The sequence below is a fragment of the Colletes latitarsis genome, chromosome 10 (genome assembly GCF_051014445.1).
Source record: "Colletes latitarsis isolate SP2378_abdomen chromosome 10, iyColLati1, whole genome shotgun sequence".
Lineage (NCBI taxonomy): Eukaryota > Metazoa > Arthropoda > Insecta > Hymenoptera > Colletidae > Colletes > Colletes latitarsis.
In genome coordinates this window covers 3,965,254-3,991,201 of record NC_135143.1, presented here as the reverse complement: position 1 = coordinate 3,991,201, position 25,948 = coordinate 3,965,254, and the positions used below count along the sequence as shown (strand labels likewise).

The 25,948-nt window shown below is 35.9% G+C and overlaps 1 protein-coding gene and 1 non-coding gene across 3 annotated transcripts in view; one reads left to right on the top strand and one right to left on the bottom strand.

The window, feature by feature from the left end:
- The window catches only part of LOC143346552 (glutamate receptor ionotropic, kainate 2), a 216,424-nt gene that overhangs the window by 49,699 nt on the left and 140,777 nt on the right, over positions 1-25,948 (top strand). For both annotated transcript variants that reach the window (XM_076774731.1, XM_076774732.1), the window contains exon 2: positions 1,532-1,645. In XM_076774731.1, the coding sequence (XP_076630846.1) occupies positions 1,552-1,645 (94 nt within the window). In that variant the 5' untranslated portion in view covers positions 1,532-1,551. The remainder of the gene's footprint in view (positions 1-1,531; positions 1,646-25,948) is intronic.
- LOC143347282 (U6atac minor spliceosomal RNA) lies at positions 13,439-13,542 on the bottom strand. Its single transcript, XR_013080575.1, has one exon. It is a non-coding gene; the product is annotated as a U6atac minor spliceosomal RNA (small nuclear RNA).

The following is a 25,948-nucleotide window of genomic DNA, read 5'->3' as shown; positions in this document are numbered from 1 at the left end:
TTATCAATTTTCACAATTGATATATATATATAATAGTTACAGTATGCTGGGCTGTGGCATCAAGCAGTCAGTGATACTCCTTCCCCCCTGAACTACGTTATAGCGCGTTGAAGGGGAACGACAATACATCATGAACTTGTATGTTATCATGTGACGGTAATAAAAAAAAAATATAAACTGTTATTCCAATGCAGAGCCGATCTGGTCATATAAGAAATTTACTCAATTCAATAATAAAAGTCATTTGATTATTTAAAATTTCCCAAGTAGTCAAAATGACTGCTTTTGGGCAATATAGGTATAACACATATATATACATCGGAAATGAAGGAAGGGGGAAGCAACTACAATTATTAATAAACGCATTTATATGTTGTATAAAAAGTCACAAAATTCTAAGACACTGTGTCATTATATACATAATTGTTTTTCTAATTGAAATTGAAAAGCAGTCAAAATCCTTAGGCAATCTAGTGTTAATGGTATGCCCTTAATAACATAATTCAAGATTACTGAAATGCGTAAGAATGTACCTCATCGACAAGTTCACCGCAAATCCTCTACTTTTTATTTTTAATTTTAATACATTCTTTGTTTCAAAAATAACTCGGCAATAACGTATTTACGACTCGAAATTAGTGTTATCAGACCGCGCATTGAGAGCACCAGGAACTCCTCACGCTCCACTTTCGCACACTACGAGAGTCGTCTGAAAAGTTATGAGCCTCGACATGAAGGTGGCGTTTCTTGTCAAAAGCATTCTGGTAGTACAATGGTATATGCTTTGACAAATGCCTGTGAAAATTTCAGCAATTTTGAATGCACAGTTGTTGTTTGGCAGTCGTTTGTGAAAATTTCCCAACAGTCGGCCTGAGACCATGAACAGGTACCAAAATGTCAATCGATCGCGCGACTAGTTGAAAGGCTTATGACACGTCAATCGCTATTGAGGACGACGAAGCAGAGTCCTGGTACGAGTTCCTAATTTGGCTTCAAATTTTTAATTATTCTTTAGGGCCCTGACTCTTCACTTAGCTGTAACTATTAACAAGTGAATTGAAGTTGGCTATTCTCAAAAATAGTGGTGTTTACAAGCAACCGTTTCATAAAGCTGGCCAAATTCCTAACAAGAAGAATATACAAAGTAAAACACATATTACAATCTGACTAGCACCTATGAAAGGTCAAAATATTAAAAATTATGGTTTAATGTCTTTGTGGCGCTGCTTCGCTGCGGGTTTCTAGCAAGCCCTGCCTCAAACGACTGGCTATTGGGAAGTTGGTCGAGGATTGTATAGAATATAACAACAGAGGAGTCAGGTGTGCGCTTGTGAGAGCGCGACCCCTCTGGTGGTGAGCATGGGAAGTCACGCCACATCTTCATATTTTGATTCCACTATGGCGACTACAAACTCACAATAAAAATAGGCCATATATAAGAATAAAAATATACTGTATGATATAATAATGAATTTTTATTAACTGAAAATGACATAATCTCTGGTATTAATCAGCTGATATTTTTCTTTAGGTTACTCTTTGGGTTTTAATATGGATCGGAGATTATCTATCGTTTTATTCATCGTTATCGGATTATCGATAATTCTACCTGAAAGTCATGGAGCATCGCGACCAATCAAGATTGGTGAGTAGTGAACACATTTCTCATAATTACTTCCAGAAATTAAATTATTATCGTTGTTTCTAAAACAAGAAAATTCTCTTTACTGAGAAACTGATTTCATAACATTTTTCCTAGACACTGCTTTCAATATTTTCGTAAGTTATAAGTAAAGAAAATGTTCCATTTATCGACACTTTTGTAATCAATTGTCACTTTAAATGGTAATAAAAAATTCTAAGTGTTATTGTTTGCTTACATTTTAATACGTGAAAATAGAGTATTTTATTGAGTATAAATGGTACATTCTATTTTGCTTATGCAAATAGTAGTTTATTTCGCATTAAAATTCTCGAGAAATAAGTCACCAGTGTCCAAAAATTCATGTAAAAATATGCGACGCATTATTTTACTGCTGTTTATTATTAAATGGATTTAATTTTTCAGTTAATTGAAAGATATTCGTACAATACTTGAAATAAAAAATTCATCTAATTTTTAGGACCAAGAACTTAAACACGCCCATTAACACTTTCCGTTCAGACAGTTTGGCTGTTCCACTTATAAAATGTAACATTTTCATAAAACATTTTATAAAATCGTGGTACTAATGTCTAAATATTAGCAAAAAGTTGTACAACAAATGTTCAATCTTTTACAAATTCTGTAATGACTATCTAAAGTAGCTAAAGGATAAGAACGGTATAACAGAAATAGTGTAGGAATTATTTTCAATAAATTCCTCGTAGATGGGAATCGAGGTACGAATAAATTATTTGGAGGATTTTTTATAACAATAACATTTATTATATAATAAAAACGTAACCTTAACTCACACGGTAAACTCTCTCACAAAACTCACAAAACTCACAAAAACTCACAAAAAACTCTCTCACCACTCTCACTAAACGACACTCTCTACTCGCTAAACAAGCTCTCTACGCTCTTTCTGAAGTTTATATGCTTCTTCGAATTCATTTTTTTTGCTGTCTTTTTCATTTTTTCTATCGCTTTATTTCGTTCATCCTAGACTCAGTCATCAGCCATTTGAAAAACTCATTTGGTCACGGTCACCTCGAGCTCTGGGTGGCCATGCGCTTTCCATTTACACAATCTCAAGTGATCTGTTCCAAACATTCTTCTTTCACACCTCGACCAGTCTTTCCAAAACACGCTGCGTTCGCTCTGCAATAAATTCATTCGAAATATTCCACAGCCATACCAATCGATAAACATTCACGCGCCACATCCATTCCTACAATAGTGGTGCTGTCACGTGAAGGGTTTTCGCTGCAGTCGACAATGAACAGTGCCGTTTTTGAGGAAGTCACAATGTTTCACGGACTCCATGTCATTTCTAAAGGACTAGGTCTGGCCTTATGCCGGTTTCAGATTTCTCTGGAAACGATCCCTGGTTAGACCACCCTCGACAGCAATTGATGTAACACAAACCCTCACGTGTTGACCATCAAGACTAGGACAGTCACTAGGACCGTAAAAATAAAGAATGGGTAATAAATAAACCCAGGGATTGTGCAACGTTCTGCAGGCCTTGATTTGCAAGATGAAACAAACCAGGCTGTGGGTGTTGCACAATCCAAAAGTTGTCTAAACTTCGGATTGGGCAGGACAAGGTCCAATCCGAACATCAAACGCCTCCAGGTAGACACTAAGAGGAATATACGGAGTCTTCCTCCAGGACTGGACATTGGACAAAATCAGAATTGACTGCATTCTCGAATTAGTTGGACGTTCGAAAGAATTGCTTGCATTCTCAAGAGAATCACTTGGACATTAAGAACTTGGACCTTTGAACTTGGTTTCGCATCGGATGCGAACAAGCGAATTTTATTAAACTTGAACATTATAAAGGATATCACCTTACAAGTGATACCCCCTTCAAATTTGGACTGTTACTAGATCACCTTACAAGTAATCAAAATAGTAAACATTGTTGCTGTTTTGTTTTGAATAAATTGTTTTTTTTTTGTAAATCAACAAGACATTGATTTGCTATATAATTTAACTTCCCGAATCAATTACGGAGTTAACAAATAGTAATATTAATAATATTAGAAATAAAAAGTTTGATTTAAATTTCATCAAATCCTTTTCTTTTCTTTAACTTGAACTGTGCAACTAGGCTGATAATTTGTTAAAACAAGAATTTTTCTATAGTCCGGCTTATACGTTACAGCTTTTTCTTGATAATAATGATAACAACAAACCTATTACATTCAACAACGTGAACGATAAGTCGTCGAAAGTTTGTCCAGCATAAAATACGATAACAAATTAACTTTCATACAATTTTCCTGGAGTATAAGTTAAGTTTTTCTCATTTCCTTTCTTATAAGTCGGAAAGTAAAAACATCTACGATCTTGAAACCTCGACAAAATATGGCCTCAAGAAAATATGCTTATCATGATATTTGTCTCTTCCAAACAAAGATGGAATAATATTTTCCTATAACATTTTTCCATCGTCAAAAACAAATCACATACAGGGCAGGTCTCGATCAATATTAGTAATACATTGTGTAAAATAAGTTTCCGGAATTTCTCACTTTCAAATCCCACAGTGCATGTATTGAAACAAATTTTTGTGTGTAAGTAGACAACATTGTATTCAGTTGTTACGCTAAATTTGATCGCAATATGACAACCAGTGTGTTCACGGCAGTTATTTATACCAGTCGATCTCGAGTGTGCGCTGCGATTTTTGCGATGGAAAGAACTGTCGAGCAAAGAATTAGCCTTAAATTTTGCGTTTCTAACGAAATTTCTTGTGGCGAAGCATTAAAAATGTTACAAAAAGCCTATAGTAAGTCGTGCCTATCAAAAACGCAAACATACAAATGGTACAAGGTATTTAACACTAGATTGTCTAAGGAAGTCATTTTGACTGCTTTTCAATTTCAATTAGAAAAACAATTATGTATATAATGAAACAGTTTCTTAGAATTTTGTGACTTTTTATACAACATATAAATGCGTTTATTAATAATTGTAGTTGCCTCCCCCCTCCTTCATTTCCGATATATACATATATGTATATGTGTTATACCTATATTGCCCAAAAGCAGTCATTTTGACTACTTGGGAAATTTTAAATAATCAAATGACTTTTATTATTGAATTGAGTAAATTTCTTATACGACCAGATCGGCTCTGGATTGGAATAACAGTTTATATTTTTTTTTGATTACCGTCACATGATAACATACAAGTTCATGATAAATTGTCGTTCCCCTTCAACGCGCTATAACGTAGTTCAGGGGGGAAGGAGTATCACTGACTGCTTGATACCACAGCCCAGCATACTGTAACTATTATACAGGGTGTTCGGCTACCCCTGGGAAAAATTTTAACGGGGGATTCTAGAAGCCAAAATAAGACGAAAATCAAGAATACCAATTTGTTAATGAAGGCTTTATTAAACAGTTATTAACGTTTAAAGTTCCGACCGTACTGAATTTTTTTCTCGAAAATGTGCAAGATTTCGGGGGTATGTCTATTCACCAAAAATGATTGTAATTGACCCCCGCAACCGATAATAATTTTTTCAAGACGATTTGAAATTTTTTTTTTCCGTCGAAAAATTTCACACCTTCTCGAATTTTTTTCTACAAAGTGGGTAGGATTTCGGGAGTACATCTATTCACCAAAAATGATTGTAATTGACCCTCACAACTGAAAATAATTTTTTTAGAACGATTGAAAATTTTTTTTTTCGTCGAAAAATTTAGGCACCTAACCCTTGTCGACTTTTCTTAAAAATTACTTTTTCATTTTTAGTAATATTGTTTGTCGCCCTACAGAAAAGTTGTCTAATACTTTTTTGTAGGTACCCATGAGCACTAGTTCAGAAATAAGTTTCAATAAAATACACTCACTATTATAGAAGTTATGGCTGTTTGAAGATAGGACCATTTTTATGGGGTTTTTCTCATTTTGCGGGGTCAAGGACCAACTTTTCGAATATTTTTGCGATTTGTACATATTCTCCACCAAAATACGCGTAGTTTGCTTTTTTAAACATTAAAATCGTCCAATCTGTTCAAAAGTTATGACGTTTTAAAGATTCGCATGAAAATTCGGGCAGACATTTCTAGCCAGAAATTACATTTTCGATAAGGAATTTTTTTCTCGAAACTGAGTAGGATTTCGAGGGTATGTCTGTGGACCAAAAATGCTTGCAATTGACCCCCGCAACTAAAAATAATTTTTCCAAGGCGATTCGAAAATCTTTTTTTTCACCCAAAACTTTCAGCACTTACTCGAATTTTTTTCTCGAAAGTGGGTAGGATTTCGGAAGTATATGTATTCACCAAAAATGATTGTAATTGACCCCCGCAACTGAAAATAATTTTTCCAGAACGATTTGAAATTTTTGAATTTAATTGTTAATAACTTTTTAACGAAACCTCCATCAACAAATTGGTATTCTTGATTTTCGTCTTATTTTGGCCTTTAGAATCCCTCATTAAAATTTTTCCCAGAGGTGGCCGAACACCCTGTATATATATCAATTGTGAAAATTGATAAAAGGAATAAAAAAATGTTACCGGACTCTATTAAATTTTATAACAAAACAAAATTTGGAGTTGATATGATGGATCAAATGGCCAGAAAATATACAGTAAAATCTAGTTCTCGTAGATGGCCCCCCCAAATATTTTTCAATATTTTAGATTTGGCTGCTATAAATGCTTGGATCCTTTACAAAGACGACAGGAATACAAATACAACGAAAACAGTTCTTGTTTCAATTAGCAGAACAACTTTCCACCGATTACAGAGTTGCAAGACAGAAAAATTCATGAGAACATGGAGACCCACAAAGATCAACTGCAACATCATCAAATACAGCATATTCTAACAAACGAAAAATTTGTCAAGTACAACTTTGCCACAATAAAAAAACAAATAATATATGTGAAAAATGTCAAAAGTATGTTTGCGAAAGATGTACACATAAAAAGATTTCCACTTTCATTTGCTTAAAATGTACAAACAATAATGCATAAATTATTTTTTTTTCCAAATGAAGTAAATTTTTTTTATTTTTAATACTTACTAATAACTTGTTGTATGACTGTAAATAATATAAAAAATATTAAAAATTAATTTTAAACAAATTTCTTTACACATTAGTTATTCTTTCACAATGCAGTCATTTTGACTGCTTTTGATTTGCCGCGTGCCGGCCGACCGTCAATGGTTTCGACTGACGAAAACATCGAAAAGATAAAAAAAATGGTCATCGATAATCGTCGCCTGAGTGTTAGAGAGGTGGCTCATGAAGTGGAAATGTCTCACATATCCGTGCATAACATTTTAACTGAAGTTTTGGGCATGAGACGCGTCGCTGTACGACTTGTTGCAAAGGAGCTGAATCTTCTGCAAAAAGAACACCGAAAAGCAGTTGCTGAAAACATGATTTCACGAGCTTCTAGTGACTTTACCTTCATGAAACGCATCATAACCGATGACGAAACATGGGTTTATGAGTACTATTAATATGCAAACAAATCAACAATCTTCGGAATATCGCTTAGAAAATAAACCAAACCCTAAAAAACCGCGTCAAAGTTGCTCGAAAATTAAGGTCATGCTCACTGTTTTCTTTGATTATCGTGGTGTTGTTCATTCGGAATTCCTTCCAGATGGACAAACAGTAAATAAAGAATATTATTTGAGCGCCATGAGACGCTTGCGTGAAAATATTCGTCGGAAACGGCCAGATGTGGGGAAAAACAATTCTTGGATCCTGCACCACGATAATGCTCCGTCGCACACGTCGATCTTGTTACGCGAATTTTTGGCTAAGAACTCAACAAATTTGATCGAACAAGCACCGTATTCACCAGATATGGCCCCCTGTGACTTTTTCTGATTCCGAAACTCAAATTACCCCTTCGGGGAAGGCGTTTTGAGTCGATAGAGGCCATAAAAGAAAATTCGCAGAAGGAGTTGAAGGCGTTACCTTCTTCAGCGTTTAAAAAGTGTTTTGAAGACTGGAAGAAGCGTTAGCATATGTGCATTGCTTCTAATGGGGTCTACTTTAAAGACGACAAAATAAATTTGGATAATTAAATAAGCAATTTGAGTTTTATTTACAAATTCCGGGTACTTATTTTACATAATGTATATCTAAAAAATTGATCGAATTATTCGAATACTTGTAATACAGAAGTTGGTTTCAATTTAAAAGAAAATACGTATACAATCAAAAATTTTAAACGTACTGTAGAATTTGCAGGAAAACAACTGTAAACTTAGTATAAATATATTTCAAATACGTCCCTTCCACTGCTTGACTTAAACTAAAAACCCTTGCCCAAAAGATCACGCACGCATCCACCAGAAAACATAAACCAATTGAATTTAAATTGTTATTTAAAGGTTATTAAATGTTCTTGTTAAAAAAAGGTGTGTCTATTCACTGAAATCCCTACAATAATATTCTACAGTACCTTTTTTAAATATATGTATATTACTAAATTATTATGGCATAAAGTTCGTCAGTTATAATGCTATAAAGTAAAAAATACATAGTACTATTTAAATAAGTCAAATTGACCTGAGCTTTTTATCGAATAAAACAATTTCTCGAAATTTGTATTATTGCACTTTGTTCTTCCCAAAGTACTCATTAACTTTTATTCCAAACATTTTTCCGTTCGGTAAGGTAGAATAGCGATGTCGCCATAATGTATTCTTTTAATTCTTTTGTCTCGCATGGTGCTCTAATAGAAAGTTCACGTGTTAGAAACCATGTGCAATTTTAACCAAAGACATTCTTTCTTTTTGCAAAGTTTATTTCTATTGTCTGTTTTTTTTAATGTGCAATTTTACCCTGTATGTTCTTTTTAGCGTTTTTTTTAATTGTATATTCTGGTTCACAATTATTTTTCTCAATTTTCTAAACCTAGAAACTGGCGTCGATAATTAAAATGCATACTTTAATGTAATCATTAGCAACGTCTCAGTTTCTTTTCACGACACGAACAAAATTCAAAGAAGAAGGTTGTTTTGTTGAAATACTTTTACAAGGTTATATTCTCTTCTGTTGATATTTTTTCGTATCCTCAAAAGAAATGGTATTCTATATGCTTATGGTACAGCAAACACCCCCTTATATAGCTCATTAAGGTTTCCACTTTTCCATCATTTGTTTATGTGCGTCGGTATTGCAAAATAAATTGTTACCGTGATGCATACGTCGCCAAATATTTCATTATTTGTACCAAATCGGCTTGGAACAGTAGAATGGGCCTATTTAGAGTCAGCCATACGAAATATTCGCTCGTCGAAGCAAGGGACTGAAAACGATTACTCGATTCTGTACCGCGAGCACGAACTATTTATCTTAGCATCGCGTTACGGTTGATAAAATAGTTTGAAAAACGTGTAAATTAATTACCGGAGCACTGAAGTCACGATGCAAATAATAATTTAAGGGGACGCTACATCAAACACATTCGAGACACTGTCGCAATTTTAAGAAGACATTGATAAATGGCTGGATAACTTTTCATTGTCTACCATTTCGGAGCATCATTCGAAGCATAATTATGTTTCACGCGTTCGTTATAATCCGAAAGCTTTTACACGGATGAAATCTAAGGTCTATAAATCCTGTGCTGAATAAAGCGGAAAAGCTTACTTATTATGACGACGCGTTTTACTCGGTCATAAATAATAAATAACAATTGCACGAACGAATTCTTCCGAATTAATAAAATTGCAATTAAATTTCAACGAATATTCGAGGTACAGCTGTTTCGTTGAGTATACGTACTATGCGATTAAATATATAAATTGAAGAATATTTAATTTAAGATTAAGATATATAGAAATGGCTACCAAAATCGACAGTCTTTCAGACCATGCTTAAGAAAGAAACGCGTACAATAAAATGAATGTAAAAATGTAAAGAAGGGGAACATCGGTGCATTATTCCGCAAATATTCGGCTGCCTTGATCGACCAAAGTTTTTTGGTTCACGCTCGGTTTTTGAAATCAACTTTCGTCTAGCCTTCCGGTGCAAATACTCCACCGTGCAATGTATAAATTTCCAACAGTGTCAACTCGCGAAGAATGCAACCGCGAGCCAACGTGCGCGCGAACATCGTTTCGCCGACACGGCCAGTAAAATACTTACGCAGGTGGAAGTTGTACGCTTCAGAAAAACGTTTTAGAAACACCCAGTATTTCGCGGGATTTTTAGCGACGCTATTCGACGGAGAATATCCAGTCTGCGTCGCATTCGCGTCCGGGGGAATACGTACGAATGTGTGCAGCCAGTGTGTACATATCATGGTAAATGCAGGCACTGCATACGTTGGAACAGACCTCTTATGAAACCCATCCGTTCTTCTCTAAATATTTGGACATTTTCATAAGGGGAGTTCCTACTAAGCCGGGGCTATGACAAACGCGTACTTCTTCGGTAACCCGCGGCTACGTACGTGACTTGGTGAGAGCAGTCGTGTAATACGGCTGTAAAGTGCTGCCAAACACTGCCGGATGTTTCTAGCAGGTTGTGTAGCCAACGTTAAGATACGTGCAATTTACGCGCTGCCGCTATCGGACGCATTTCGTCTGACGAATTACCACGATTCGACGGAAAAGGACGTCGCATTTTCTGTGCCTTCCGACTGGAAACCGTCGCGAATATTCATTTCTTTTCTGTCAGTAGTCGCGTGGGGAATAGTTATTGTACCCGCATCTCGTCGAACCGTCAGGAAAAGTATGTCGTATTGTTGCATCACCGATGAAAAATGGGACTCGTGTCCTCCTACCCCCCTCCTCGGGTCTTGTTTAATTAATACCCATCCACAAAAACAGTGAAACATATTTGATTCGCGAACTACGGCGCTTGCTGTATTTTCCAATGAAAACTGATTTTGTGTGCGTGAACTGTTCCGTTACTAGTCCAATGTTTGTTCGATTTGATTGGTGCTTACATACGTTGCTTAGTCTACAAAGGAAGTGATAAACAAAATAGTAGTAGCTAAGAAAAGGAAAGGAGAGAGGAGGGTTTCGTTCTGGGCCTTCTAGTGAGACTCGTCAATAAATGGCATCCTAGCATGCCCTGTCTTAAACGCCGGGTTATTGGATAGTCGGTTGAAAAGCGGATATACAGGGTGTTCGGCCACCCCTGGGAAAAATTTTAATGGGGGATTCTAGAGGCCAAAATAAGACGAAAATCAAGAATACCAATTTGTTGATGGAGGCTTCGTTAAAAAGTTATTAACGTTTAAATTTCCGCCAGTACTGAATTTTTTTCTCGAAAATGCGCAAGATTTCGGGGGTATGTCTATTCACCAAAAATGATTGTAATTGACCCCCGTAACCGAAAATAATTTTTCCAAAACGATTTGAAATTTTTTTTTTTCGTCGAAAAATTTCACTTCTCGAATTTTTTTCTAGAAAGTGGGTAGGATTTCGGGGGTATACCTATTCACCAAAAATGATTGTAATTGACCTTCACAAACGAAAAGAATTTTTCCAGAATGATTTGAAATTTTTTTTTTCGTCGAAAAATTTAGGCACCTAATCAGATTTTCGGTAAGCAATTTTTTTCTCGAAAGTGCGTAGGATTTTGAAGGTATGTGTAATGACCAAAAATGATTGAAATTGACCCCCGCAAACGAAAATAATTTTTTTAGAACAATTTCAAAATTTTTTTTTTCGTCGAAAAATTTAGACACCTTAACCCTTGTCGATTTTTCTTAAAAATTACTTTTTCATTTTTAGTAATATTGTTTGTCGCCCTACAGAAAAGTTGTCTAATACTTTTTTGTAGATACCCATGAGCACTAGTTCAGAAATAAGTTTCAATAAAATACACTCACTATTATAGAAGTTATGGCTGTTTGAAGATAGGACCATTTTTATGGGGTTTTTCTCATTTTGCGGAGTCAATGACCAACTTTTCGAATATTTTTGCGACTTGTACATATTCTCCGCCAAAATACGCGTAGTTTGCTTTTTTAAACATTAAAATCGTCCAATCCGTTCAGGGGTTATGACGTTTTAAAGATTCGCATGAAAATTCGGGCAGATATTTCTGGCCAGAAATTATATTTTCGGTAAGGAATTTTTTTCTCGAAACTGAGTAGGATTTCGGGGGTATATCTATTGACCGAAAATGCTTGCAATTGACCCCTGCAACTAAAAATAATTTTTCCAAGACGATTCGAAAGTCTTTTTTTCAACCAAAACTTTCAGCACTTACTCGAATTTTTTTCTGGAAAGTGGATAGGATTTGGGAAGTATGTCTATTCACCAAAAATGATTGTAATTGACCCCCGCAACCGAAAATAATTTTTCCAGAACAATTTGAAATGTTTGGATTTAATTTTTAATAACTTTTTAACAAAGGTCTCATCAACAAATTGGTATTCTTGATTTTTGTCTTATTTTGGCCTCTAGAATCCCCCCTTAAAATTTTTCCCAGGGTTGGCCGAACACCCTGTATAGGAACGGAAGAATCACTCGAGCGCTTGCGAGAGAGCGGCCCCTCTGGTGGCGAGTACGGCAGGTATCGCCACACGTATGTTGCAATTTACTCTACGAAGAAAGTTGTATGTGAAATAGAAGAAGCTAAGAAAAGAAAAGGAGAGAGAAACGTTTCGTCCTGGCCTTCTAGTGGTACTTTTTTTTTGTCGACACGGGGAAATCCTCATAAACACCCGCAGGCCTTCTCAAAGGGTAATGCCCGACTCTTACCGGCTAAAACCCCCGCAGTAACCATCCTCAAGTGCCTAGCGATGGACCGGGAATTCTAGTGAGACATCACATAGCCCCTCGTCACGGTGTGCCTTTTCAGGCCCATCCTGATTGGAGGCACTCCTTCCATCACACACTCACTCAACCGCAGGTGCCTGGTTACTAGAACCAGCGGCCCTGAAACATGGGACCGAGCCGCGGCCACGGGACTATTGTTGACCGTAGAACTCATCCGCGACTAACTGGCCAACCCTTGGGTAGAACCCCGGGTACTTACCATTCCACCTCATCATTCACACACTCATTCGCACACTCATTCACACACATATTCATGTTTGGTCCGTGGAAACTTTTGCTCTGACATCCGGGATGTCATGCGAGGATGCGGCCACCAGCCCTCTCGGCTGAAGACTCCATCCCAGCGGCTTCCCCTATCTGCCACCTGTGGACGCGCCACGTAGGGATTCTCCTCCCTTGCCGCTTGGACAACTAAATAGGTACATGAGGTTCTATTGAGATTTTTTTTTTTGTGTGTGGAGAAATTCTCATGGACATCCGCGGGTTCACCCAAAGGGTAGTGCCGGACTCTTACCGGCTAAAACCTCACGGTGACCATTCTCAGGCGTCTGACGGGGGACCAGAAACTCTAGTGAGCCATCACAGAATGCCCCGCCGCGCTATGCCTTTTCTGGCCCCTCCCGATGGGAGGCACTCCTCCCACCGTATTCCCCCTCAACCGCAGGCACCTGGTCACCAGCGCCCGCGGCCCCATACATGGGGCTAAGGCGTCGGCCGCGGGGCCACGTGGGCCTTAGGTATAACCCGCGGCAAATATCCCATGCCCAGCTCACTCACACACACATTCACACACATCACACATTCATACCGGTGTTTGGTCTACGAGAGCTTTCGCTCCGACCTCCGGAACACCATGCAAGGATGCGCGCACCAACCTTTTCAGGCTTATAACCCCATCCCCGCATCCCATCCCAGCGGTTTCCCCTATCAGCCACCTGGGGACGCGCCACGTAAAGGTTCGTCTCCCCTGCCGCCTAGACAACCAAACGGGTGCGTAGAAAAATGTGGTAAGTGCCGTCAAGGCGACAGTGCTTTACCATTTTATGTGTGTTCCAGCCTTGTCTAGGGAAGTGCTGAACGTCTTTCCTTTCATACTACACCACTCTACGTAGCCACCCAAGACGCACTCGACCACAGTTCGTGCAACATATTTAAAAAATCATTCATTCCCATTCATTCACGTACAGATATATACAAGGTGTTCGACCTTTCCTTAAAAATTTTCAGGCGAGATTCAAGAGACCAAAGTAAGACGAAACTCAAGAATACCAGTTTGTTGACTGAGGCTTCGTTATAACATTACTAACGTTTAAAGTTTCGTCTGTAGAACGGTAATCTGCGAACAGCTGTGCGCGCACGTAACCAATAAAAGCACAGCGCTAAGACCGCGAATTTTAAACTCTGTCCCACAATGAGTTGTAACAGAACGATATACTTATTATAACGGTAAAACAATAATTTAGTCGGATTATTGACATAGAGTCTGAAAACATATGAAATATCGAAAATGAAATAGTATTTCTATTTGCCTGATCTGTATATGGTAAGGATACTGGATTTAATAATCATTTGAAACACTCCACTAGTAGAAATGAATTTAAAAAAAAACAAAGAACAATTAGCAGCTATCTATCACGATTAGAATATTTGTGCGAATATGGTTTCACATTTTTCTAGTCTGGTAATCAATTAGTGAGTGAATGGGGCGTAGAAACGTTCAAAAAATAGTAAGTTTGATAATCACATAAGGCGTTAACATTAAACCTACCGGCACTTCATGTATACCCACTCCTACCATGACCGGTCAAATGACCAATCTTTCTTTTTCTCTTTTACGAGGCAACGTACTTCTAATTTTAGCATTATATGTATAGAAAGTTGCGTTTTGATGTTTACTCGTGATATATCCTTCTCTTTTATGTTAAAAAATTTTTTAATTTTCATCGAATAGGAGATAAAACACCCTTGAAAATGAATTTTGTTTCAAGTCGATACCGTAGTTAGTTCTAGAGAAAACAACTATTTAAGAAAAAGTGCTGGCTAGTAATCACGCAAACATCCTGTATTTAAATTCATTTTCAATTAAATAAACAATTGATAATAAAGTTTTATCCCACATCAATCTTATGATCAATAGGAATTTCTTAAACTTCTTTAAACATATAAAGTCAAAGTAAATGTCAAAATAAACATGGAAAACAGCATAAATTATAGTTGGTGATACGGTCAACAGATAGAGGATGAAATGCCCTTTAAAATGAGCGTTTGTACGAGTCGATAGCTTTATTAGTTCCAGAGATATAGCGATTTTAATTTCAAGTCGATGCGGTGGTTAGTTACGGAGATACAAGGTTTCGAAGTTTGTTTACGTTTCACTGTTGCGCTTGCGAGTTCATTGATCAATGCGTAGTAAATTCTTGGAAATACTACGCCCCGAAACTAGGCCACGACAGTCACGTACGCAGGGTAGGTCAGCACCACGCACGTGCGACAAGGAGGTCCGACTCCGATAGACGAAGACAGAGATAGTCGAATTAAAAAAATTACCATTTACATAAACTGCGATATCTTCGAAACGAAAAGTCGGATCGACAAAAACCAAAAGCCATTTTAAAGGGGAGGCTTTGCCGCTTCTAACAATGTCTCAATAATTAATAAAACACTAATAGTTTCGGAACTGTACGCGTCTAAACTTTTAGTATTTTTAATACGCATTAATAGCGAGGGACAGCAGAATTTAAAAAATTACCTTTTACATAAATTACGATATCCTGAAAACGGAAAGTCAGATCGACAAAAACCAAAGGCCATTTTAAAGGGGAGGCTTTGCCGCTTCTAACAATACCGCAATAATTAATAAAACACTAATAGTTTCGGAACTGCACGCGCCTAAAGTTTAACTATTTTTAATACGCATTAATAGCGAGGAACAGCGGAATTTAAAAAATTACCTTTTACGTAAATTACGATATCTCGAAAACGGAAAGTCGGATCGACAAAAACCAAAAGCCATTTTAAAGGGGAGGTTTTACCGCTTCTAACAATACCTCAATAATTAATAAAACACTAATAGTTTCGGAACTGCACGCGCCTAAAGTTTAACTGTTTTTAATACGCGTTGTTAGTCTGTTCTAAGACAGTGGAAACTGATACATTGGAAGTTAACCAGAATTTGATACCAAATTTTGTCCAGTTAAAATATAAATCAACCTGTCCGATGACCGGTTGTGGTAGGCAAGACAGATTACATATTTTTCTCGGAAAAAAAACAATAAGAATAGAAGTGAATATTGTACAATTCATTGTATGTATACTATAAGAAAAGTCGTGAAGTTGAATGGTGCTAAAATAATATAGTGTTTTAGAAATTCTAAACGAAATTTTGAAACTGATCATTTGACCGGTCGCAGTAGGTTTAGTGTTAAAGAAATAGAAATAAATCTCGGAAGTATTGGTGAATGATTACATAATATTTTGTGGCTGTATTTGCGTCTGATATAATTCGAGCATTATTCTAGACCGCCGGTCGGTTATCGAATAATATGGAAATAATTTACGCATTCAAACTATAGAACCCATAAAGGACGGTAAACTGTAAGCGAACGAGACACATAAACGTCCATAGAAGGCCTGTTTCCGCGATTTTATGAGTTCCAGCCGGCCAGCACACGACTAGCCCTTTCCAGCAAAGCCGTTGTTGTTCACGAGAATTCCTGGTGATTCGAAGGGTTTAAGCAACACTAGCAGACGATCTGCTAAAATTTCCAACGTACGAACCCGACGCGGCAGTAAATAAGGATCATATTCATATACGACGTACCGTGCGTTGAAAATTATATACATACGTCGTATTCGCCATTTGGTCAGGCAGCTTTACTACCCGAGCCATAATCTCTGCCAAACGAAACAAACAAACACCGTTAGGAGCTCATCGATATCGTTTAAAAAGCTTAATCATTTCATTCTTAGATTTGCGAAATTTCATCGACGGAGCTTTAATCGTTACACCTCGACTATTTTGAGTGACGAAACGTTTACAACGAAGTATAAGAGCGTTTATATAATTTATTACGCGAATTGCGACATCGTTTATTGTTTTTAACAATAATCGAATCCCAGTAAATTTATCTTCCATATTTCCAACGTGTATATATTGAGTTTTGTTTTGTTCGCGCGAGTAAATAGGATAGAATGTGCCGAAATTAAATACATTTAATTAAACGTATCGAATTTCCATGAAGTTTTCATTCCAAATTTTAATATTAGTAAATACAATCAATTAACATTTCCGATTGTAATACAATTATTATTTGCATGAAACGTCCTCGTAATTGTTGAGTCTACTTAATTTGAATGGCGTCACTAAATGTAATAATAATAAGACGAGGGAAAATATTAGTTTTCATATGCAAACTTTTACAAAACATAAGCAAAGCTTACAAATAACTTTGGCATTTTGCAATACCATTATGCAACGTATTTATTTTATGCTGTTATGTAAGAAATGTATATTAGTGTATATGTTTAACCAAGGAACATTGACACGAGAAGGAAAACTTATCGTTGGTGTCGATGATGGAAGTGTTTAGGCTAAGGTCAAATGCGTATCGATGAACAAAGTATTTAGGTTTAAGCCGAAATGCGTTCGGGGGTCTGCTCCTCGAACGTGCATAATAAGAGGGGTCCTCCGTGTCGGCGACTCTTTTTTTTATGATACGTAGCTAGGAGTCGAGAGGATTCGACTTCGAGAGCAGCCCATTCACACACATATTCATACCGGCGTTTGGTCCGCGGGAGCTTTCGTTCCGACCTCCAAGATGCCATACGGAGATGCGGCCACCAAGTTTAACTTTTCTCGCCAACCGTCAACGCAACAACTGTGTCAAGAGAAAAAAGGAGAAACATGATGGACCTGCTAAAAGTCATTCCTCCTGTTAAACATGATTACTATAAAAACTTGAGAACTAATTGAAATGACAGGACCTCACATACAGCTGATGAAAAAGACATCATTTATATTACTGATGAATTAATAAAAAATAATATATTATAACAGCACTGTTAATATTCATTTTTATGAAAAATCTATAATAAAAATTTGTAATAATTAATTTATAATATTAGCTTCCCCTGTAATAAAAGTTTAAATATTTGAACACTGAATTTAACTTCACTTATTATTTTACTTGCCAAACCGATTAACTCCCTTCGTCACAAAAATTGTAACATTACTGACGATTACTTTAAAGCTATTCTATGTTATGCATCTAGTTCTGCATCTGTATTTATGCATTCTACAAAGTTTATTTGAATTTATATTATAAAGGGAATTTTAAAAAACAATGTACATTATTTCATCACATTTCTACACTTCTTATTTTATGGAGTTAATCGATTTGTTCTGGGAACGACTCAATAGTCATTTGGTCCTAATTTTGTAAGTTGCATTTTATTTATTATCGTTGCAAATTTCATATTATCGCTTGTCCGCCTAAATTATTATTACAAATTTTCATTAGTATTACTTTCAAGAAGAATTTGCCATATTCAATTAAATAATTGCTGTCATGATGCAAAAAAGTAATAAAACAAAATTTTAAATATACTTATTACGGAAAGTATTATATACATATATTTCTTCTAACTTTTGAAAATTACTATTTTGACAATCCGACTGTCTGTATAATTGTGAGTATAATTAAACAGATGTCAAACTTGATATAATCGATAAGTATCGATACGATAGATCTGTTTTAATAAATTTTCAATAGTTTGATAACGTCACGTAGAATGATTTGGTATTGGAGTATCAATTTCAAACGTTAACATATCGATAGTATCGAAACAATTTCAATTCTATTGCCAATGATGTGTCTACCATCTTGTAGTCCTCTTTTCCCCAGAGTCGTAACGACCTGTCATTCGACAAATCGTATCGAAATATAATACGACTTATCGTAAAAAGGAATACTTACGCTACAACACTTCTGGTTCGAAGCTGAAATCGTAAAAAGAATCTTACCAATTGGTCACGGAACAGTTATGCGCGTTCTAAACTGTTGTTCTTCAAAGTACGATGGAATTTACGAGATCGCCGTAAGCGTAAAACGCGGAAAAGCTGGCGAAGTATTAAAAACGTCAGAATGTTTTTAAAAATGCTATGTATAGGAATTTTCGGGGTCGCTGTTCCAACCTATCCTAATGAAGTTCCATTAATTGAATTTTTCCATCTTCTTGACGCTAATATTAAACCAAATTGAATACCCATAAAATGATGAAGTAATGATGTAATGAAGTTCCATTAATTGAATTTTTCCATCTTCTTAACGCTAATATTAAACCAAATTGAATATCCGTATTTTAAGATAGATCAAATTAAAGATTTATAGCAAAGTATTTTAATAGAATTGTTAAGATTCATTGAATAGAAAAGACGTTTTTAAGCAAAAAATGCCTTTTGAGCTTTGTTTATCTGAATTTGCAAGTGGTGGTTGTAATTTAGCTTAATATCTAGGTGTATGCCTAAGTAGCGAACAATTTCTTTGTGGAAAATTCTTCGATAATCGTTATTATCATAAAGATGAAATTTTGTTTCGTGTTTTTTTGTCTAAACGTGTTTACTAATGGTAATAAAAGACGATCAGTTTGAATTGAACGATCAATGGGTATTCCGTACCACAACATGCGTACGAACATTCCAAGTATTTAGAAAAAATATGATATAATAACAAGTTTGTTTCAATAAAAACAGTTCACTGTGTACACTTTCTGTTATTACCAATTATATAGTTTCTTGAATTTCCTATTTTTTTTACATTTAATTTAGAAACTTGAGACAGTATTTTAAAACAAGATTCGGTCAAGTATCATTCTTCGTTTCTAATTTACACACGATTGTATTATAAAACATTGCCTGTGCCAATACATTTGTCCGTAACTGTATATACATTATTCGATACCAATGTGTTAAAATAAAGTTTAAAAATGTTAAGAGGATAAATGTAATAGCCATAGATGTAGAAGATAACTACCTTATCTTCTTTAAAAGCGAAATGTATAGTCCGGGCCAGAATATAGCGAGGTCGTAAACTCGAGTGGGTGTCAAAGTTTACACGTTTCAGATCCCGAAACAAGTGAATTGACAGAAATACAAATAGCTAAGGGCCTTAGACCATAGTCAGGGCCGTACGAAGAAATATTTTATCTAGTGTCGCCATTTTTAAAAAGCCATTTTTAGAGGTATCGTAACAGGTAAAGGTCTTACTCAAGTCTTTAATATCTTAATTTAACTACTTATAATATATGCATCTAGAAAATGAAAAAAGGTAGTGCAGTTACGGATACAGAAAAACATTCAGAAAGGCACCCTCAAGCAAGATGTCATGTACGGCCCTAAGTGCCGCAGCAGTAGTCGGTCCCAACCCTTAAAAGTTTAGTTTACGACCTCGCTATATTTCTATATTATAGTCTGGGCCAAAATATAGCGAGGTCGTAAACTAAACTCTTGAGAGTTGGGACCGACTCCTGCTGCGGCACTTAGGGCCGTACATGACATCTTGCTTGAGGGTGCCTTTCTGAATGTTTTTCTGTATCCGTAACTGCACTACCTTTTTTCATTTTCTACATGCATATACAGAATGTTCACCCACCCCTGGCAAAAATTTTAATGGGAGATTCTAGAGGCCAAAATAAGACGAAAATCAAGAATACCAATTTGTTGATGGTGGATTCGTTAAGAAGTTACTAACGTTTAAAGTTCCGCCAGTACTGAATCTTTTTCTCGAAAGTGGGTAAGATTTCGGCAGTATGTCTATTCACCAAAAATGATTATAATTGACCTCCACAATCGAAAATAATTTTTCCAGAATGATTTGAAACTTTTCAATTTCGCCGAAAAATTTAGGCATCTACCACCTATCGATTTTTCTTAAATATTCGTTTTTGATTTTTAGTAATTTCGTTTGACGTCCTACAGAAAAGTTGTTTAATACTTTTTTGAAGGTACAAATGAGCTCTACTTCATAAAAAAATTTCATTGAAATATATTCACTATCGTAGGAGTTATGGCTGTTTGAAAATTGGACCATTTTTATGGGGTTTCTCTCATTTTGCGGGGTCAAGGAACAACTTTTTGAATATTTTTATAATTGCTACACATTCTACACTAAAATACGCGTCGTTTGTTTTTTTAAACATTAAAATCGTCCAATCCATTCAGAAGTTATGGTGTTTTAAAGATTCGCATGAAATTTATGGGAAGCATTTCTGGCCTAAAATTATATTTTCGGTAAGGAATTTTTTTCTCGAAAATGATTAGGATTTCGAGGGTATGTCTATTGACCAAAAATGATTATAATTGACCCCCACAACCGAAAATAATTTTTCCAGAACGATTTGAAATTTTTTAATTTAATTGTTAATAACTTTTTAACGAAGCCTCTATCAACAAATTGGTATTCTTGATTTTCGTCTTATTTTGGCCTCCAGAATTTCTCATTAAAATTTTTCTCAGGGGTGGCCGAACACCCTGTATTATAAGCAGGTAAATTAAGATATTAAAGACTTGAGTAAGACCTGTACCTGTTATGATACCTCTAAAAATGGCGACACTAGATAAAATATTTCTTCGTACGGCCGTGACTATGGTCTAAGGCCCTTAGCTGCTCGTATTTCTGTCAATTCATTTGTTTCGGTAGCTGAAACGTGCAAACTTTGACACCCACTCGAATTTACGACCTCGCTATATTGTGGCCCGGACTATACATATAAATACTGTTGCTTTGTTTCGTATTGTAGACCTTGTATTAAAGTCGATGTGATAACTACACGTGCCAAACAAAGAGTGTTTAGTAAAACCTGAAATTCATTATAACCACGTTCAATAAGAAAAAAAAAATAGGTTTTTCAGTTGTATTGCTCTATGGATCGTAGACTACGAGAAAAATCCGCGCGCGGGTCGGGCGTCCGAAGGATCGTCGATTTCCTACGCTTGAACAGCTTCGCAGCTCCCTGCGACGGGAAGAGGGACGCCCCGTAACAGGTAGCGACTTCCTTTGCCCTAACTGGGAGCCGACTACTCTTTTCAAACGGGGCATGCCATCGCGAAAATGCCCTCCTCCGAGTAAGTGATTACTTCCCTTTCAGACGCGTAACCCGATCGGGTATGCGTGCGCGTCCATTCACTCGGAACGGGACCAGGGAGACGCCTTTTCATCGTCGTTTCCCGTAGAAAAACTGACCCCTCCCCCCCTCCTCACCGCGGGAAGTTCTGATAACGTTATTAGAAGTTGTCCGTTGATCGACCCGATGCCTCCGTCGAGGGAGCGATTTTTGAGGCGCTTTACTTTGAGAAATAAAGTTATCGCCGACGCCGAGGCAGAACGCGAAAGAAGAGAATCCGGAGAACGGTGAACAGAACGAGGAAGAAGAGAGTTCGATCGATATTCAGTTGTAGATAAAGGTGTGATGTATCGTTGCGGTATATGTGGGAATAGCCGGGATGCTGCTGGCATCGTTGACGGATGCTGTTGTTGCTGGAAATGATCTGTGGTCCAAGGTGAAGAAAATACTAGCTGCGGGAATGAAAGGGATACGCTCTGACGCGACGTACCGGTACCGAGCGTTCCTGGGGAATTCTTAGCCCGGAGAACAATTTAGTTCTCTACGTGCGGTAATCCCAGACGACTTTGCGATTCATGACCGGACGGATTAAAAAATTCAACGGAAAGAAGAATATTCTGTCTGTTTTGTTTAACTTTCTGTTGAGAATAGATATATTTTGTATTTCCGAATCTTCGTGATTTTTCTCTGTTCGACGTCGGCTCAGGTCATGTCATAAAACCAATAGGTCTGCCGACCATTTGGCGACGCATATACAGGGTGTTCGGCCACCCCTGGGAAAAATTTTAATGGGAGATTCTAGAGGCCAAAATAAGACGAAAATTAAGAATACCAATTTATTGATAGAGGCTTCGTTAAAAAGTTATTAACAATTAAATTCAAAAATTTCAAATCGTTCTGGAAAAATTATTTTCGGTTGCGGGGGTCAATTACAATCATTTTTGGTCATTATATATACCCCCGAAATTCTACCCACTTTCGAGAAAAAAATTCGATTAAGTGCTGAAAGTTTTGGGTGAAAAAAAAGACTTTTGAATCGTCTTGGAAAAATTATTTTTAGTTGCAGGGGTCAATTGCAAACATTTTTGGTCAACAGGCATACCCCCGAAATCCTACTCAGTTTCGAGAAAAAAAATTCCTAAACGAAAATATAATCTATGGCCAGAAATGTACCCCGGAAATTTCATGCGAATCTTTAAAACACCATAACTTCTGAATGGATTGGACGATTTTAATGTTTAAAAAAACAAACGACGCGTATTTTAGTGTAGAATGTGTAGCAATTATAAAAATATTCAAAAAGTTGTTCCTTGACCCCGCAAAATGAGAGAAACCCCATAAAAATGGTCCAATTTTCAAACAGCCATAACTCCTACGATAGTGAATATATTTCAATGAAATTTTTTTATGAAGTAGAGCTCATTTGTACTTTCAAAAAAGTATGAAACAACTTTTCTGTAGGACGTCAAACGAAATTACTAAAAATCAAAAACGAATTTTTAAGAAAAATCGACAAGGGTAGGTGCCTAAATTTGTCGACGAAAAAAAAAAGTTTCAAATCGTTCTGAAAAAATTATTTTTGGTTGCAAAGGTCAATTACAATCATTTTTGCTCAATAGACATACCCTGGAAATCCTACCCATTTTCTAGAAAAAAATTCGAGAAGGTGTGAATTTTTTTGACAAAAATAAAAAATTTCAAATCGTTCTGGAAAAAATTATTTTTGATTGTGGGGGTCAATTGCAATCATTTTTAGTGAATATATATACCCCCGAATTCCTACGCATTTACGAGAAAAAAATTCATTACTAAAAATATAATGTCTGATTATAACTGTCTGTTACCCTGAAAATTGAAAAGTTTCAAATCATTCTGAAAAAATTATTTTCGGTTGCAGGGGGCAGTTGCAATCGTTTTTGGTGAATAAACATACCCTGGAAATCCTGCACATTTTCGAGAAAAAAATTCAGTACGGGCGGAACTTTAAACGTTAATAACTTTTTAACGAAGCCTCCATCAATAAATTGGTATTCTTGATTTTCGTCTTAATTTGACCTCTAGAATCTCGCATTAAAATTTTTCCCAGGGATAATATGAAATCTAAAATACAAAGACTTTATATACCTACAATGTAATTTTTAAAACTATAATAATATAAAAAAATAAAAAATATATCAAATATAATAGTATAACTATAGTATAACCCTATAGTATTATAATACTTTGATATACATAGTTTTTGTCATAAGGCCTCTTGTTATTAATCTATTTCTTTTATTATTTATTGTCTTCTAATATTGCTCTTCTTATCTTATTTTCATAGGAACTACCTGTTAGGCACTTTACGTCACACTCCCGCGTACTTGTGCCTATTGTAATTCATTAAATACGCAAATATGATCCAAGTTATATCGTGTTTGGTCTCATTTTAATCAAAAAGGCCTCACAAATATATTAGTAAATAAGTTTCTCATTGTGTTATTATTATTTATCCTCCATTCGGTGTCCTTTTCTACGGTCGGCAAAATATAAAGCAAAAGGCCGTGGCTCGGCCTGTGTTTTTCTGGAAACTGAAAATTAATCATGCTTTTATAACTACGGGACTTTGGTACCGCGTTTCTCGCAGTTATTCAAGATTTAATAAAAATATGGAAAATTTAATTATTCGTATTTTATTTTAATTATGCTTCGCTTCCGAGATATGACGGTGGAACAGTACGGGGACGCTCGAGCGGTTTTAAAGATGCATTTCGAAATGTCCGAATCGCTCGATTGGTGCCCAGAGAATTCCTACTTTTCTGTGTCATTTTTAACGAAAATCTTCTTTCGGTTTCGCAATGAATATTCTGGAAATGCTCGCGAGTTGATGTTGAAACTTTTGGTGTAACTTTGACCAAAGTTTCACAATTTTTGTTATAATGTTCCAGAGAGAGAGTAAACTTGTTTGATACACCTGGAATACTAAGTACCACTTGAAGATATCCAATTGTAAGTAAGACTCTGAAAGACTCTAGAAAGACCAGGTCTTGTTAAGTCCACCAGTAGAAATGATTAAAAATGTACTGCTATTTATTCCGTGTAAAATATTATTAAAAAATTATGTATTCTCGTTTATGTATTTGGAATTGATGTCTAACTATCGTTTTCTATTTAGAGAGAATACTAGTACACTAGAAAAATGAAAATCGATAAAGTTACATTGGTTACGTACGCACGTAGACTTTCTAGAATTCTCGAAATTCTGTTTGTTGAAACAAAATAACAATTTGGAAACAATGTAAGGTTCGAAACCGATATATTTTGTAATCTATATGCATTTTTGCCAATAATTATCATTTTGAAACGTGGACTAAAGAATTCAATTATTGAAGTTTGCAAAAGCATCAAAGAATATACAATTAATATAACAAATAATATAATTACAATATCATATTGAACACAAATTTTTTAATATCAATTTTCAATGAACAACACAAACTGTTAATATGTAGCAATCACATCTACTTTTTGCGAGTAGATACTTTTGAATGAAGTTGTCTTGCTGTGTCCAGTTACCGATTTCGCAACGAACAAAACACGTATTCGACTCCTTTGCACGTAAAATAACATTGAATAAAATTACAACGTGATACAAATTTACAGTACAAATCTCCTGCATATAGTATGAAAAATGAAATTTTTAATATTATTCGGAAAAGTGGCAATTCTGCGTTATTAGAGGCATCTTAAAAAACAAATACGCAATGAAAATAAAGTACATTTTATTTAGAATTGACACATTTATAAAACGTTTAAACATCAATATTTTCAATCAACTAACAAAGCTGAAACATCATAAATATTTTCCAATTTTATATTTAAGCCTCATCGGGCTAAAACTAACACAACTTGCAATAATTAAAAACGAACTTTGTGTTCTTATATTTGTTTAAATGTCACATTTGCCTGATGCATACCAAAAGTGTTCTTTCTAACCAGAAGATTATAAACGAAGATTTCCTTTCGCCCTCGCAACGAATACCTTAGATATGCTCGCAATTCGATGTTGGAACTTTTACTCCAATTTCTCCTGGTAGACACTGGCTTTTTTTCATAATGTTCCGGAGATAATACAATTGTTTGAAAGCGATACGCCTGGAATACTCAGCGAAGCTCGAAAATATCCAATTGTAAAGCCGACTAATCTATAGAGACTAAAGTTCCTAATAACAGTTTGGTTCGCTTCCGTCCTTCTTGGGAATAGTAATTATTCGATGGAATAATTTATACGTATTACAGATATTCCGGCGTCAGGAGTTGATCATAGCGTTCCTAATGAAGGATAATGATTAGCCCAATCACCGACTATTCATACCGTTCGGGCACTAAAGGGAGTATTTTCGGACC